At 48.9% G+C, this 17009-nt stretch overlaps 1 protein-coding gene across 1 annotated transcript in view; it reads right to left on the bottom strand.

Annotated features, from left to right (window-relative positions):
- Positions 1-17009, bottom strand: part of LOC119383345 (insulin gene enhancer protein ISL-2) — a 102582-nt gene that overhangs the window by 40748 nt on the left and 44825 nt on the right. The window contains exon 2 of the mRNA XM_037651423.2: positions 1974-2310. Within this exon, the coding sequence (XP_037507351.1) occupies positions 1974-2310 (337 nt within the window). The remainder of the gene's footprint in view (positions 1-1973; positions 2311-17009) is intronic.

Below are 17009 nucleotides of genomic sequence, written 5' to 3'. Positions count from 1 at the left end.
CGGCGGGACAAGGCAGGCAGACGCGTTCCCGGGACCGAGTCGAGAAGGAAGAATGTGGGAGCTCGCTTAATGCCCGTAAGGAAAGCGGTAAATAGGGCACCTCCACAAACTCAACGGAGAGGGGCAGGCCAATTTCGGTTGCCCGTTTAAATACCCCGCAGAGCTCGCGCGGAGCTGTTCTGTGTGGGGGAGGCATTCGGAGACGCTCGCGTCTTGCGTGGAGGCCGGCAGGCGACTAATGACGAACGCCGCAGAACAGCCGTGAGCTATAGAAGGGGACTATACGACCCAGGGTCTAAACGGCATCACGCACCGAGACACTGGCGAAACTCAATCCCGCGGCCCAGTGACTCGAACGGACGCGTCGTGCGCCGACCTTAGCCACGGGTCCCAACCACCCCCTCCATTCCGACTTTCCTCCTGCCCCCTTCGCGCTCCTGTATCTCCCCAACGCCTTCAGCGCCGGGCTGTACGGGGTAACCCTTGACAGCGTCGCCGGCGTCTTTCCGACTGCTGGAAGAAGCCATCGGCGTGCTGCCGTCTACTCGCTGGGGGTTGGACTCCGAGTTGGTCGGTGCGGTCCCGCTTACGAGTTAATTCGCGGGTCCTATCCCTGGCCGGGGCTGCGTGACCGAAGAGATAACGCGCGCGCTCACGCGCGCACGCGGGCGATTTCTTTCTCCCCCCCCCTCTCTCTCGGTGACTTTCTCCGAGCACTGCGTTCACTAAGACATCGACGGGAGAGAAGGACAGCTTCTGGGCGACTGTGGAAGAAAGGCACCGGGGTCCCCGCGACCATCATAGCCCATTTAACGCGAGCTAACGGGCCCCCCATTCAGATCGCTATCCTCCCCGACCCCAACTGTATCACTGTGTATATAGGAACGGCCGCTCGTGACCGACTCCACGAACGGGTTGCACTGTTCGATCCGTATGCGTACTATAGCGAGCGGAGCGCCGCTGGGAAGGGCTCGATTGCCCGTAGAATCCATTGTGCCGTCAGGCCTCTGGCTAGGGCGCTATTGCCCTCTTAATTTCCCGGTGTACCCTTCCTACGTATACGTGCGCGCGTAATCGTTCGAGTCGGGCGCTCTGCGGAGATAATGCGAGTTGGAGGGGAGAATGATGAGCGCGCATTGATGTTTCTTGGGCAGTCTGTGTGCGTTCCGTATCAATAGCTCACTGAGAACTGTTTAGATTGCATCGCTTTCCGCCAGGCAACTGTTCGACGTGCGGTATCAATACACATCATTTGTGACCTTCTGACGTCATTTCGTGGCAGAGTTTGAGCTTTTATACGATACCGCGGGATCCCAATGTGTTCGACCTGTACATGAAGAACGTAGAAGCTTATCAGCATACAGAGTATGTTGCAAAAGGAAAAAGGAAGACTTGAGCAAATGTTACAAACACAATAATTAAAGAAACCACGAAATGTCCTTGGTGAGGTAAGTACAGAAATAAACACGCACAAGTTGTTTTGCATCGGCGATACAATGACTGTATTATTCTTCATGTCAGCGACGAAATGTATAACGCGTAGTTCTGCATTTTGTTGGAATTTCTGTGGGGTGGCAGTGAATCTCTTCTCTGAGTGACGTGCTGTGAATGTGCTCACGTATACGACAGAAACATTGTGCGCATGTCTCAGCATGCAAAATGAATATGTATGACATTTCTCTTTCAGACGCCTCAGTGACCTAACATACGTTCCACTAAGCATTTTTGTGTACGTATTCCTTTCACTGCAGGTTCTCTTGAACCGATGACGACCACAGCGCTGTCACGCGTGGAGGAGCATGTACAGGCTATTTCACACTTAGGCAAAAGCACGGAGCACATTACAATGCGCTCCGATTATCCTCCTATGTGAGAAACACGCTGTGAATTTTCAGTACAGAGGTTTGCTCAGTAAATCTGGCCCATGTCTGTAAGATTTGTACAGCTTTCAGTCGAACATTAGTGGAGCTCACCTGAGGTAGTCCCTCTTGCAGAGTATGAGGTTGGCCTTGGTGAAGAGGGTGGAGCCGACCTCTCCGAGGCGGCAGTCGCAGCAGGCGCACTTGAGGCAGTCCTCGTGCCACAGCTGGTCCAGCGCCTTGAGCAGGAACCGCTCGCGTATGGGCTTCTGGCAGCCCGCGCACTCGGGACCCGGCATGGAGCCGGACATGGCTGGGTGGGGTCCGGGGCCTCCGCCTTGGCCCAGGTGGTTGGGGGCGCCGCCGTTCCCCCCCGCTCCTCCCCCTCCACCTCCTCCGCCCCCAGCGGCGCCCCGTCGAGACGAGCTGGTTGTCTTCATCTTCTTGGGTCCTGCGAACATCAGAAATGTTTACATTTAGATTAATCATGGTACTGCTAGCTCTTTCTAATAATAATATCTGGGGTTTTACGCGCCAAAACCACCATATGATTTTGTGGCACTCCGTAGTGGAGGGCTCCATAAATACGACCATCTGGTGTTCTCTAACGCGCACCTAAACCTAAGCACTCGGGCCTCTAGCATTTCATCTCCATTGAAATTCGACCGCCACTGCCGGGATCGAACCCGTGACCTTCGGGTCAGCAGCCGAGCACCGTAACCCCTGCCACACTTAGGTGGACTGCTAGCTCTTTCTTGCGCTTTCTTTTTAATTATTTCTTGTTGCAAATGTATTACAAACTGTGTTACATTGTTTCTGTATTCAGCTACTGTGTATACCCTCCTGCTATGATCCCTTTGGGATTGGCAGCATATCCAAATAAATAAATGAATAATAAGACAGGACGACCAACCGTTTCATCGCTCTTCCTCACACCTGGAGGCACTTTAATGAGAGCTAAGTACATCTTTATTTGATTGTGAAATTAATCTATCTCGGGGATGACTATCCTGTTAAGCCGACACTACGCAGAACGCGCTGACGTTTCGTCCTGTAACTTCGTGACCCGTGTATGAAACGTTCATGCTTGCGAACTAAAGCAACGTTTGTCCTACCTTCCTAGTGCGCAATTGTGACGTTATTTTAATACAATTGACAAGAAACGGAATAGCATGAATTTCTGATCGCGTATTGTGATGCCGTGTCAGAAGTGGGAACGGCTGGATGCGTAATAAGACAAAGCTTTCATCCACGGACACCATAGAGCTATTACTATCGCCCGTAAATTTTTGAAACGTCACACGTCATTAGACTATCAACACTGCCGTCTTGATAAGATTTGCAGCACTGACAATACCCCCCCCCCCCCCAAAAAAAAAGAAAAAAAAAACCAATTCTTGGTGAAATACAGGATTGGAATGACTAACAGCGTTCAAACACAGATTGCCGATGAAGTCAACGTCGAAATGTTCGCTTCGGAGAATTTCTTTCTTTGGGTACGGTCAACGATGTCAGCCGTATGCAAGACAAGGCCGAAGGCAATATCGTCAGCGTCTTGCACAGAGACCCTGAGCTTTACTACTTAATAAATACTTAATAATAGACTTCACGCAGAATGTCGAGCTGATAGTACGGTCACTAATGAGCTCTTCTTCACAGCTCTCACATCATTCCAGCCCATGAAAACAGCTGTCAATAAAGGTGTGAAGTACCTTTACTGACAGCTGTGACTTGGCACAGCGTTCTCAAAGTAACATACCCCCTTGTGCGCTCTCTCCGACACTCATGGGTATACGTCGCGAATCGTGTTGTTCACCATGTCTAATTAGCGAACTGTTCTTTATTATTCCATGTGATATGGAGAAACTGTAAGTGTCGTTTGACGAAGTAAAGTCCCGGTAGCTTTTCTTCAGACTACAATGCTTTAAACACGCAGGTAGGAAATGTGAAGATCAAGCGAGTGATGCGAAATGCTTTGGTGGCTAATTTGTTTCACAAGTTGCCACGGAAGAAGCGTACTAATTATTCATTCTTCGTCTGTTCCACGCTCATTTTGAGTCCCCGACAATATCCTCCTGGTCAATCATTCGCTAACCGCCTTCGGACGACTCTGCGTCATTTTTCTAGAACCTTCCCATATTATTGATAATCAAGTATGCTGAGCACATTTTTACGCACCTATTCTAACATTCGTAAAATGAGCTCTTCACTCAGTCAGATTACGCAGGCGTTAGTCCTCGCTTCGTGTGCCAATAACACTAGAAAGCGCTTCTCTTTACTATATACATTGCGTTTTTACTATATATATATATATATATATATATATATATATATATATATATATATATATATATATATATATATATATATATGTATATATATATATATATATATATATATATATATATAATATATATATATATATATATATATATATATATATATATATATATATATATATATATATATATATATATACCATACTTGTATGTTTGTTTCCCTAGATGGCACTATTAGTGATGCAAAACTATCGGTAAATTGACTATCGATAGTGCAATCGGTAGTACCATCGTTGTTATTACTAGCGATATTACAGCCACGCGTTTATTGCTTTGTTTTGATGTATTCGGGTTTCACCCACAAAGACTGTTAGCAACGTTTGACAGCGCCTAAATGTTTGAGAAGCTTCACAATTGTTTGAGATCATTCTGTTAAGATTACGCACCGGGCGTGAATAGTCAAGTTTATTCGAGAGCTTACGCGAGCACCAGCGATAACGCTGGAAGGTTTGATGACTGATGTATAAAAGACGACGCGTTCCACCGCTGATCAGATTACTCGACGGTCGATGACCGTTGTCGCCGCTATCAGTGCGCAGCGTGTATCGCTTGTATTTTGAGTTTTGATTTTCTGGGCACAAGTTCGCCCAAATAAAGAGCTCCGTATTTCCCAGTCTTGCTCCAGCATTCTTCACCGTCACAACCACGTGACAATACTGTTGATAGTATTGTGAATAATGATGCGGTTGCTGGCCGGCTATATGGCCAAAATATTTGCGATAGCCTACTATCAGCTTCGCTTAATTTATGAGCAATTTTTGGCGAAAGAAATAAATTATCTCCGCAGTGAAAATGGCGGAATATGTCCCATCAATAAATTCACATCCAAAAACAACCAGTTGCACCTTACAATTAACAAAGAAGATGTTTTTTTTTTTTAAATCATAAAATGCAATATAAATTTGAAGCTGCGCAGTTCCACCACATGTAAAGCCTTCCTTTCTGCTACAAATGAACACTTTGACTTTATGATGATGTGTCAACACAGCACTCTGGTGAAGAACGCAAAGCATGTCAACTTTCTTGCCCTTCAGCCTGTTCCTCCGGCTCCACCATGTACCACGCGCCCAGGGAACGAAGTTTATTCTGCAATGAGTTCGTGCTGTCAATTTTATACTATCCATAGTACCATCGAGTTTCTTACTATCGACAGCGCTATCGATAGTATTCTTTACCATCGATAGTTCGATAGTGACTCAGCTATCGATAGTATCGATAGTACCATCGATAGTTCTGCATCACTAGGCAGTATACGTGAATAAATTTAGTAATAATGTGGGCATAAATACTGCCATGTAGTTTCTTCACCGTTGCTTACGCGCACCACTTTAATCACCTGATAGGAAGCGCTTATCACCTTGGAAGTTTCACTCAAACCGCGACAGTAGAAGTTCTCAACTTTCTCTGAAGAACTCCGATATATGCTTCATTCTCAGTGCGAGACGGGGGGGGGGGGGGGGGGGGGGGGGGGTGACAGTTTCGCAACTTTTGCTTTCAGGCAAAAGTTGATGTACATATTGCCGATTTTTAAGGTTAATGCGACGTACTCCTCGCGGTTGTTATACTTTAGAGGAGAAATGAGTCGAATTTGCAGAAAGTGGGCGTTTCAGGGCAAGGAAACAGGGCTATCAGTGGCGGCGGCGAAAACGACCACGAAAGAAAGGTGGGCGGGCACGATGTCAACATACCGGAAAGAAGCGGCGGTTCGGGTGGAGAAGGGGAAAAGCGCGATGTTATAAGCGTACGAAGCTACAGCGTGAACGACGTTAGCTATAGGGCGCTAAACATTTTCTCCGCGCCCAGCGCACTTTTTGGGTCTCTTCTTTCAGGAGGCACCAATCTATCACTCGTCCGAGTGTGAACAGCGCTGGGGACGAGATAGCGAGACTATAGCACCGCCACTAACGCCACTGCTGTCGCAGAGCGCCAGCGTCGACGACAAAGTCTGCGTAGCTCGCCTCTCTATCTTCTCTTCTTCTTTTGTGTTGTTTGGAGGCATGATGAAGCGAGTGAGCCGTCTGACCGTGTATGCCCGGTGCTATACGAGGGGCAGGCTACGTCGCTACCGCTTGACGACACTTTCGCGACCGCAAGCCTGTGGGAAATATCTGAAAGAAAAAAAAAGGAAAACGGGAGAAGAAAGGAAAGATGAGGCGGATGAGGCTAGAAGTGCCTTAAACGCATCCGTTACGCGCGTTCACTTGCGATTCGCCGCTTACGCGCGCCAGATATGGCATTACAGCGAGAAGCGGGCGCGCTGTGTAGTGTACGCCCGGCTTGTATCGGTTGCGCCGTTAGACTTCTTCCCTTATCGCGGTTGCGGCGACACGCTAAGGGGAGAGGGAGGAGAGGTTGTTGAAGAGGCCGGCGCTCGGGAGGTTCATTAAATTTCAACGAGGGGAGGGGACGAAGCTAGGCTGCGGAGAAGGACAGCGAGAGGCGGAGAGTTTTGGAAGCTGCGTTGGAGCACTGGAAGAGGAAGAAAAGAAAGAAGAGGGCGAGGAGGACGGAGGACACCGAAGCCGCCGAGCGGCGATTTTCCGGAAATGAAGACCAAGAGCGGAGCCCGCCGGCACGATAAGACGGCCGCGGCCGGACCAAGAGCAATCATGAATAAACCGCAGATAGCGAGCGTGCGCGCGGGGTAGCACCATTATGGTGGCGCGCGAGCGGCAAGAAGGTTTTGGGGTTCTTGTAAAGACCCGAGTTTTGGGGAGGACCAACACCACCCGCGCTCGACGACAGGCGGGGGGGGGGGGGGGGGGAGGGCTCGTAATGATGCTACCGAGACTCAATAGAGGGGTTGCGCCGCAAGAAGAGCGAAGCGGGGGGTTTCCGTCCCTTCTAGTTTTCTTTTCTCTCTTTAGATATTTTTTCGGCGTTTTTGTATCATTACTCTCTCGGAGCCGGAAGAGACTGACCGACGGGCGGTTTCCGCGCTATCTTGCAGATAAGAACTGGCGGTCAGTGGAGGCCGTCGTCACCTGTCTTCGCGGTGGCATGCCGGACGAAAAGTCCCAGATATAAGCCGGACAGTTCCTTTTCTTCTTCCACTGATTATGTGTCCTTGTGCCACTAAGAGAGAGAGAGAGAGAAGAAAGAGAAAGCCCATGTCGACGTTATCGGCCACCGGCTTCTCACTTTCTCTGCAGTGCGCGCAGCGAGAATCAAGCCGCGTCGCTTAAGCTCATGAATTCAGGATTGCCGCCTCTTGATTCTCCGAGTGGAGGGAAGAAGAATAAGATGAAACGACGTGTGTGATATTCAGGCCGCGGTGCTTCTGGACGAGCATCCAGAGTTATAAACGACTGTTACCGCTTGTGGTGCTTGGATGGCGCGGCAACGGAGATAAGCTAATGATGTAACAGCTGGTATGAGGCGTGTAAGATGGTGGAGCCGAGAGAGCGCCACTTCGCTCGCGATGAGCGCCGTCTCTTTGGCGCGTGCATATCGGACTGGGCTTCATTGATGAATTTTAGTAATTGTATGAAAAGCGCACCACACTTGCCGGGCTGTGGACTAAATTTCGGGAATAAAGAAAATACCTTGCCTTAGTCGGAGAAAAGCAGCGCGATTTGACGAACACAGGAGACACAGATAGACACAGACGTTGCCTCAGACACAACACGGGCCGCAGTAATTGTTTAACATATAAAAAGAAAAAAAAATCTTATCCGCCTTACTTCAACTAAACTTGCAAATCAGTTCCGCGGAATCCCGCAACGTGGCAGAAGGTTAAGAAAGGAAAATTTACAACCAATCGTTTGGAAGAGCGACCGCCCCGGAAAGGCGTTGGTCCCGCGTTCGATCCCAGGACCAGGACGAATTTTTCGGCAACTAAGGAGCCTTCTTTCTGAGAAATCCGCATTAATTTCTTTGTGGCCTCGTGCTACAAAGGAGTGGTTGTCAATTTCTCTTTTCAACTAAACTTGTGATGCAGTGAAACATATCATAGCCAGTACTTCCTGAAAAAAGAAAAGTATGCAATCATTGCACTTCGCCACACAAAGCTACCATAACAAGCCTGAAGGGTAAATGAGAAGTTAACGAGAACAGCACAAACGATAAATAATAGAATAACCGCACTTTAGCAGAGGGAGCAAACTTAAGTAGGCTGTTTTGTTTGAAATAAGTACGAAGAGCTCAGTCATCTGGGCAACGTAATGGACAGAGTAATTAAGGTAGAAAGCTGACGGTAGCGAATAAGTCCTGCCTCCTGCTTGCGTATGCGTCAAGGTATATCCTTCTCAGTCGCCACGAGACTAGCCGTCATTTGTTTCAGAAGGTTCATAAGTCGATGACAATGTTGCTTCTTTGCCGTAGTCTTTTTGTTTTTGCCTCAACGCTCTCTTCTATTAACGCGATAGCGTTAAAGATATCGTTTCGCAGTAATTTCGGTGTGGGCGTCGGCGTCGGTGTCGTTGGTTGTGGGCGAAAAATCAGCGTTCTCCGCGCGCTAAAATTCGAAATAGATGCATATAAACAAATAATACAAAAAAACTTCGGTTCGAAGGGGCATCCAACCCAGGTCTTCTGCGTGGCAAGCAGGTGCTCTACCACAGAGCCACGCCATTGCTTGAAACTGCTTCCGAAAAAAACCCCATACGAATGTCATGAATGCGAGGGCACTCCTTAGAGCATGTAATGTTGCGTCGCAGAAGCGTAGAATCACGCCAGGCGTCAAGACATGGGAATCGCACAACAAGTGAGGGTTTTAAAGGCGCACCCATTAAAAAGCGCTCCCACCTATTTAATCATAATCAGCAGCGAAAGCACCAACAAAATGAACAGCTGCGTAGGTTTGCGTGTTGCTTTACGGACGCGTAGTGGGTACATCGCGATTCGCAAAACGAAGCATTATGGCATAGTGGGCACTTCGCATCTGTACTTGCAGTAGGCATTCTGGGCTAGTTTTAAACGGCCAATGTTACTCGCACAGACGTTCCTTTCCTTGAGGCATGGATGAGGTGTTCCACCGAGAAGCGAAGCGAGGCTAGTGCTCGAGAAGGCGATGCGAACCGGGCCCGATTACGCCATCGCGTTCTACTCTTGAAGGCGAAGATCAAGGGTCCTCCCAATTTTTTTCTTTACTCCTCCTTATGTGTTGGAACGTATCTCTGGGTAGAGTTGTCAAGCGGTGGTCTATAATAGCTAACCCAAGGGGTGATCATGAAGGAGACAGCTATTGAAGAACGAACAGTCGATGAGCTAGTTTCGTGAAATTTGTACACGGCTATAGCACAAATGAGATGACGCAATACAAGATTAATTATAACAGGTTTATAGAGCGGTCTTCTTTGTTCTTTTAGTGCAGATAAAGTATGACTATTAGGACGATGATAAAGCTTTCACTGCACATTTTGACGATCTCAAATAAACAAAGTCACTTTCATAACGGCGATTTATGAGAGGAAAGAGAACTGGGGAAAACGCGGTGACTAATAAATAAAACATGACGGTCATGTGTATAAGCATACAGTCAAAGTGCCAACGCGTAACGTATTCGTTTTATTCGTCGCGGTGCACTTTTGCGTTGCTCGTGGTGCCGTTTATCGAGGACAACGACACTTCTAACGGCGGGTCGTCAAGTGCGCAACATTCTGCTTCGCTGCGGCACAGATTGCCGCTGCACCGCCACTTGAGCGAGAACAGCCGTCCGTAAAAAAAAAAAAAAAAAAAAAAAACGGACGGTGACGCCTCGCGCCGCTGCCCCCGCGGCTGCGACCGTATAACGGCGGACCGCGCTTTCCCCCCGTTATGACCGAGCTCTCATAACGGAGCTCACAGCTTCAGACGCCAGGAGGTAGACTAGAAAAACAAACAAGAAAGAAACGAGAAAACCAAAAAGAGAGCAAAGGAATGCTAGGAGAAAACGGGCGTCCTCACTTTCGGTTTACGGTCTGCAGTCATCTCCGAGAGGCGGCAAATACGAGGCGACCTTTTGTGTAACCGTCCGAGATGGAAACCCAGGCGGGACCACTTAGTGTCTGCTCCAGTCGTTCTGTCCTAACGGCGCAGCACCCGATACCTGACGTCAGCGACAACCGCTGAGACGACTCTTTTTTCATGCATGGCCTATTTCGTCAAGTGCGAAGACCCATTCTTTCTGCAGCAGGCGCTGTACAGTTAAATAGAGTAGGGGTGCAGGATCGTCTGTGCGTACGTGCGAACGTGTTTGAGGGCTAGGGAAGAGGGGGTGAGGATGTAGAAAGCGCGAGCATTTAGCGATGACCTTACTTGTGCGTATGCGGGTCGCTGTCGGTAGACTTAACGACCCGACATCGTGATATTTGGATCCTTCAGGATGAGGACAGCAACAAGCCCCGCAATGACGAGACACTATCGGTACCAATAGGCGTAAAGGAAGGAAAAGGCAAAATAAGGAGGATATGGTTCGGGGAATTGAGAAAACAATAGGGAATAAAAAAAAACAGAGGCGTGACGCAGTGGGTCGGGGTGAGAGGGAAGGGGCTTGCGTCAGCTCGTACGCGCAACTGCGCGAGGTTCCCCGCATTATACGAAAAAGAAGAGAGGCAGCAAACGTAAAGCGCGCGCTCCATAGCCGAGGGTCTACGCAATTTCAGAAAAGCTACTTAAGATGATTGCGCCTCGTCGCACCCTCAAGTATGGTGAGACGGCGAGGCACGGACCTCCGTAGAGAGAGAGAGGGTGGCAAGGAGACGACGAGCGTACGGGCAACAGAGGGATTGAGAGAAAGAAGGCGGCATACGGGGCGAGCAGCGCGAGATATGAAAGGCCTTGTTACACGCGGGCGCGAGCAATATCTCGCTCTCTACATTTTTTAAAAATTCTTTTCCTCCCTTTCTCGCTTCCATAGTTTCTGCCAGTCTTTCCCCTTCTTTCACGCAGCACGCTGCTCGTATTCCTTTCTCACGTATCGAGCTGAGTGAAGCCAGGCTTCCTCTTTCTGCTCATTTCTGAAAAAAAAAAAAAAAAAAAAAAATGAGCGATTGATTTGAAGTGGTCCGACGCCCTGCTCGGTTCTTACTCGCTCACATTTTGCACCTTTCTCACTCGCACGAATTGTGCGCCTCGTTCCTTATTTTTAACTCACCAAAGCCTCCGATTTTTTTGTATACATCTTATTCGTCTCTCTCTCACTCCATCTTTTTATGTTTCTTTTTATATTCTTTCTTTGCTTCTGCAATAGCAGTACCGCTGCCAAGTTATTAAATTTTTGTGGGAAAATAGTCACTAAATGTCTTGATAGCGCCCAGAATAAGTGGGGAGGCCAAGAATAGAGATGCTATTTTTAAGGGAAATGAGAGAAAGAGAGAGAGACAGAGAGGGAAAGTTCTAAATGAAAGGGAAAATAATTATGTGAATGCTGCTGTGGAGCATATTAAGACCGGAGAAGGAATGGAGTGCGCCCCTCGGTCGACTACTCTCCCTCTCCGTGGGTTGTTATGTGGGAAAGAAGGAAGAATGGCAAGTGGTGGAGCAGAGGGAGAGAGATGGCGAGGAGCTGCGCGGCAGGCGCGTGCCGGCTGGTTTTAAGCTCACTCTTGGAAATTAACGGCGACTCGCCGGGTGTCGTATATGTCGGTGCCGGTACGGAGTGGGCGGCCTCCCGTCGCAGCCGCCCGGCCTTCTTGGCAAATGAGAATCGAAGACTAGGCTGCCATAAAGAAAACGCATCGTGTGCGCCTCGTTTGTGTACGTGTGCACGCGCGCCATTAGCCACGCCCCCGCGGCTCGACTTTGCGCTCTCACGAACGAGCCAACCGATGGCTGGACAAGATAGCGATTGGCTTGTGGAGTGTGGCAGGCTGGTCGACAGACTGTGGTGGAGGTAGATGAGGCATGACAAACGGTCCATAAGAAATTACCTAGTGTACGGTATGGGTCATTTACGAAATTGACGGGAGCCATGCCTAGCGCAAAAACTCGCAAGCACTTCCCTTGGACCGAATCTTTAGCGTATATGCAAACACGTGTTGATCGCGTTGTGTCAATTCTTCTGAAGGACCCTCCGCGGTAGTCTAATGGTTATGGTGCTCGGCTGCTGAACCGAAGGTCGCGGTATCGAATCCCGACTGCGGCGGCCACATTTCTGTCCATGGGGGCAACATGCTATGGACCTGTGTGCTTAGATTTATGGGCACGTTAAAGAACCCCAGGTTGTCGAAAATTCCGGAGTCCTACGGCGTCTCTCATTATCGTATCATGGGTTTGGGACGCAACACTCTTCTAACATTTATTATTATTATCCTTCTCAAAGAGCTCCTGCCTTTATTTAAAAGGACATGAATAAATGGATTTATCGGTAGCTAATTCTGCACTACTCCCCCGAGAATGAAGGGGTTCTCCTAAGGACGATACTTTTTGAAATATTAAACAATTACTTGAATTTTGATGAGCGCCCAAGAACATAGCTAGCGTTCATCTAAAAGCGCAGATATCCGGTTTCAGTCAAATACCGTGCGAATGAAATTACTATTTGTTCATGATCGATTCATTTATGATATCGGTTATCACAATTGCAAGTTTAACTGTAACGGTATACTTAACCGCCACCTATTTTACCTTGTTTCAGAAAGAAACCCGTCTTACATACTAGTCATCATCATTCCAACTTTCCTCAGCTCTTCTAGAGTGTACTAGAACAGGGGAATGCTCGGAATGGCCGCAGCACCAATGTACAGAAAGGGAAGCCCAAAACAGGGTCAATCCGCTTGTGACGCTGCGATCGGTAGTCCGCAATGTGTCGTAAAGTATTGCAGGGGTAGAATGCCTGCTTCCCACTCAAAGGCCCGGGTTCGAATTGCAGCTGTAGATGGTAGGTTTTTATTCTTAGTATCACCTTTTATAGCTGTATTGGTTTTCCTTTGTTTCTTAAAACTAGCTTAAGTTGCTACGTGCTGCTACAAAAAGTAACGTAAAATGTGAAATCTCGTTTCGAGTCTCGTATTTGCAAAAATCTCGGAGGCCATACTTTACGTTTTTGTTGAATCCCGGGCGGTGGCGCTGCAAATAACTATGCTCACTGTCAAATTTCTTCTATTTTACTTCACATTGGTAGTTAGTTTTAAGCTAGTTTTAAGAAACGATAAAAAACCATTACAGCTATACAAGCTGACACTAAGAATCAAAACCCACCATCTGCAGCTGCGATTCCAACCCGGGCCTTTTGAGTGGGAAACGGGCATTCTACCCCTGCACCACTTCGGCGGAGACGCGCTCAACTCTTAAACGACGACACACTGCAGTCTGCTGATTGCAGCACCACAAGCAGATTGACCCTGTTTGGGCTTCACTTTTCGAAGCTGGTTCCGAGCACTCCCCTGTTCTAGTATACTCTAGCTCTTCGGTGCACGTAGATAGACTAGTCTTACTTTTTATTGCACTGTCCGACATCGAGATTTCTACTGTGCACGCCGAGCGTATTGCACGCAGAATAAACTTTAACAGAACACACGGACATGTGCCTCGATAACTTGCCGGCAATCGCGAGTATTAAGCCAAAACGGCTGTGCATAGGTCCCGTGGGTTAGAACTAATTATCAATGGTTCGATCAACGATGCAAAACTACCGTCACTTTGCTGTTGAACTGAAACGACGCGTCGCAATCATCGCGCAGTACCGGTGCAATCAGCACATCCTGAAAACTTTCTTCGAGGCTTGTTGTATAAGGCAAGCTTCGTCCAAACAAAACTGTCTGATGTCGCCTTGACACTCGACACCACAGTTTTCCTTTTGCGGAGAATCGCGGAGGCTCACTTGCAGCTTAGTTAGACAGCTTGTGGACAACACTGCTTTTTTCTTAGCGCATACTGCTGTCGATTAAGGCAGATCTTACATCCCCTGAACTTGTGTTTACTTCATCTCGTAGACCACGAAGCCCCTACCTCTTTCCGGACAAGGCCATTTCCATCGTTTCGCGCGTAGCGCCTTCCTTTCACCATGAGGCGCGCTAACAGACACGAGAGAAGCTTTGTACCCAGCACCATTATATGCTTCCACCAAAAACACGCGCATCGCGCGAGCTACGAAAGGCGCTCCCGGGCTCCGTTTCCGACGTTTCGGCCGGAAGTTTCTGCCACGGATACGGCGGCAACGCGTCCGTCCATTGGCTTCTTGCTGGTCAGAAGTTGCCATTCCCGCGCTCCCATTCAATGCCACTCTCCGCTGCGCGAACCCCGCAACAATGTGCCATCGTTGCTCCTTCCTCCGACGTTCTCTGCGCACGAACCACGCTCATACAAACTCACCACAGTGCCAACTAAAGCGATGCCGAAAGCGACGTGGCCCAGCAAACAGAAGCAAACTGCGGTCTTGCGCTCGTGGTGTGTTCGCGTTCCGTCCTGAAATCGGCCCGGACGCAACCGAGATAGCCGCGCGCAGTGCCTGTATGCGTGGCGCGCGGAGTTGCCGGGACGTTGCCGCATCCCCGGCGTGCTATGGACCCACGAGCGAGGTGGAACGGGCTCACGCGTTCGCGACGCGTATAGCGCGGCTTCCCTTCGCTGACAATTGGCGGAAGTGAGCGAAAGGCCCGTCGCGCGCGGCGTTAGGAACCAGCGTCGCGTTCGCCGGCTGCGTCATGCAAGACCGGAAGTAGCGGGGGACGTTCGTTTCCTGTCTTCCACAGTACCGTTATACGGGGAAACCGCTGGCTCCCGACATTCCTCGGGCTGCGCGCTGTGTGGCACGCTTCGCTGCGGGCACTGATAAGAAAATCACTGCGCCTCGACGAAAACGAACCACCCGGAAAGTGAGAAGGCAAAACTGTGTTCCGCCGTATAGGCAGCGTGGGGCTCGGCAAGAAAACTATGAACTGCACTGACTTCGAGACCATCTATGGTATCGTTTTGCTAGCTATGTAACTAGGAAAATCTTCGATCAAGTTCGACCGGAAAGTCACGTCAGTGTTTGTCCTCAGCTTTATCGAAAGCATGTTCCGCAGCACTGTGCCAAACCACCGTTTTAGAAGTGGGTAACAGGCGAGATGCCTATACAAAAGTTTGAAAGTGTTGTACTCATCGGAAAGACAGGCTCTCTTTTTCTTCGCCTGCATTGATCGATAATTAGTGAGGTGACTGAACTATCCGCAGTCGCTCTTTATCCTCTTCAAACAACAAAGGCTGTTGTGTTGAAAATATTGCCACGCTCACTTCTTGTTTTATTTTTGATGTATTCGAGTTTGACCAGTAAGGACGGTTATCAACGCTCGATGCTGTCCGCGCCGCAGTGTTCGAGAAGCTAAGCGATTGTAGTAGATTGTTTTGTTAGGATTGCGCGCAGGATGCGAAGCTGCGCAATGCAGCTTTTTTGCCTGGTCATCCTCGCAACCTTGTTGTGAATAGTCTAGATTATTCCAGAGCTTGCGCGACAACCAGTGATAAGACTGGAAAGTTCGATGCGTGATGTATAAAAGACGGCGCGTCCCAGCCATGAGCAGTTTTTTCGACGGCCGACGCCCTGTTCGCCGCTACCGGTGTAAATCGCGTATTGCTGTAGTTTGAGCTTTCATTTCCCGGCCACAAGTTCGGCCAAATAAACAGTTTCATCTTGAACACGCCGGCTGCTGTCTTCGTCGACGTCACGACCACGTGACAATATGGTGGTAACCACATGGTCACAACTTCAGGGTCTTCAAAAACGGACCACATCACGATTTCACGAGAGTTATCAGCATCTCACCCATAGTCACTGGCTTTTAGTTATGTTTTGAAGGGATCGCTATTTAAACTTTATTCAGAAAAGAAAAAAAAAGCTATTCGATACATCTGTCTAAACTGACCATAAGAATACAGCCTACGTTGGTCCTTAGTAAAACGTCGCGATTATGTTTACTATCATGTTTCTGATAATGCTCGCCATACAGTCAAGGCCAACTCCGCTTGCACTATAGCCGCCGTCGTGTAGCTGTTGTTATAGTTGCGACGACGCTCTTCCACGGAATTGTCGTCACTAGAGCCGTTATCGTTGCCTTTATCTTCACCGCTGAGTTGTCATTGCCAGACGGGCTGTCGGTGCTCTGAGCGGAGCTTCTGGACGTCCTGTGCGTAGCTTCAGATTGTGCTTGATAACGTTTCTATTGTCTTTATGCTCTCGTTTAGCTGCAACCTCCTCGTCAGTTGCCTTTCTAATCGCACTCCGGCTGTAGGTAGAACGGTCGCAAATCAAGCGCTTTCGCGGGGCAAACGCTCACTCGTAGTACTCAAATTGAACAGTCTCGAGTGTTTTGAACCACCGACAAAATTTACCGAGATAGCAGAGCTGCGCAAAATGCGTACAAAGTGATTCACTTCTGTCAGAGGCAGTGCTTCAACGAAGAGACTCGTTGGGGAAACACGGTGTCACGAGGTTAATGGAAAAGCGCTGGACTTGGCGCGCGCCGCCGTCGTTGGAGACAAGCTCTGAGAGATTTACGATCGTCCCAGCAGTTTTGGGGCAGCTCTCGGTGTACCTATGTCCACGCAGTTCCCCAACCCGCGACCCCTGGTCCAGACAGTCTTTCACTGTTCTGACTTTCGAAAAATGTTTGCCAGTCCGCTCTGTGTAACAACACCGCCGCGCGTGTCGTCGCGGGTGTGGACAAATAAAGTGGCCGTCGTGCCTTGTTCTGTCGCTGAAGGGCAGTACGAATAGTACCCGTCCCGTCTGAGGTCGTGCATAACGCTATGATAAAACGGTAAGTCTCGCAAAATTGTGTGCTGGAAACACACATTGAGATACAAGCACCCTGTTAGAGTTTGTTAGGTACCGTGTGCTCATATGTAATGTGTGCTGCCACGCACTATGTGTCACACAAATCTCCAGGCCATCGCGCTGATGGTTACGTTG

Source organism: Rhipicephalus sanguineus, chromosome 2 (assembly GCF_013339695.2).
Source record: "Rhipicephalus sanguineus isolate Rsan-2018 chromosome 2, BIME_Rsan_1.4, whole genome shotgun sequence".
In the NCBI taxonomy this organism is placed as follows: Eukaryota; Metazoa; Arthropoda; class Arachnida; order Ixodida; family Ixodidae; genus Rhipicephalus; species Rhipicephalus sanguineus.
This window is presented reverse-complemented; position numbering and strand designations above follow the sequence as displayed.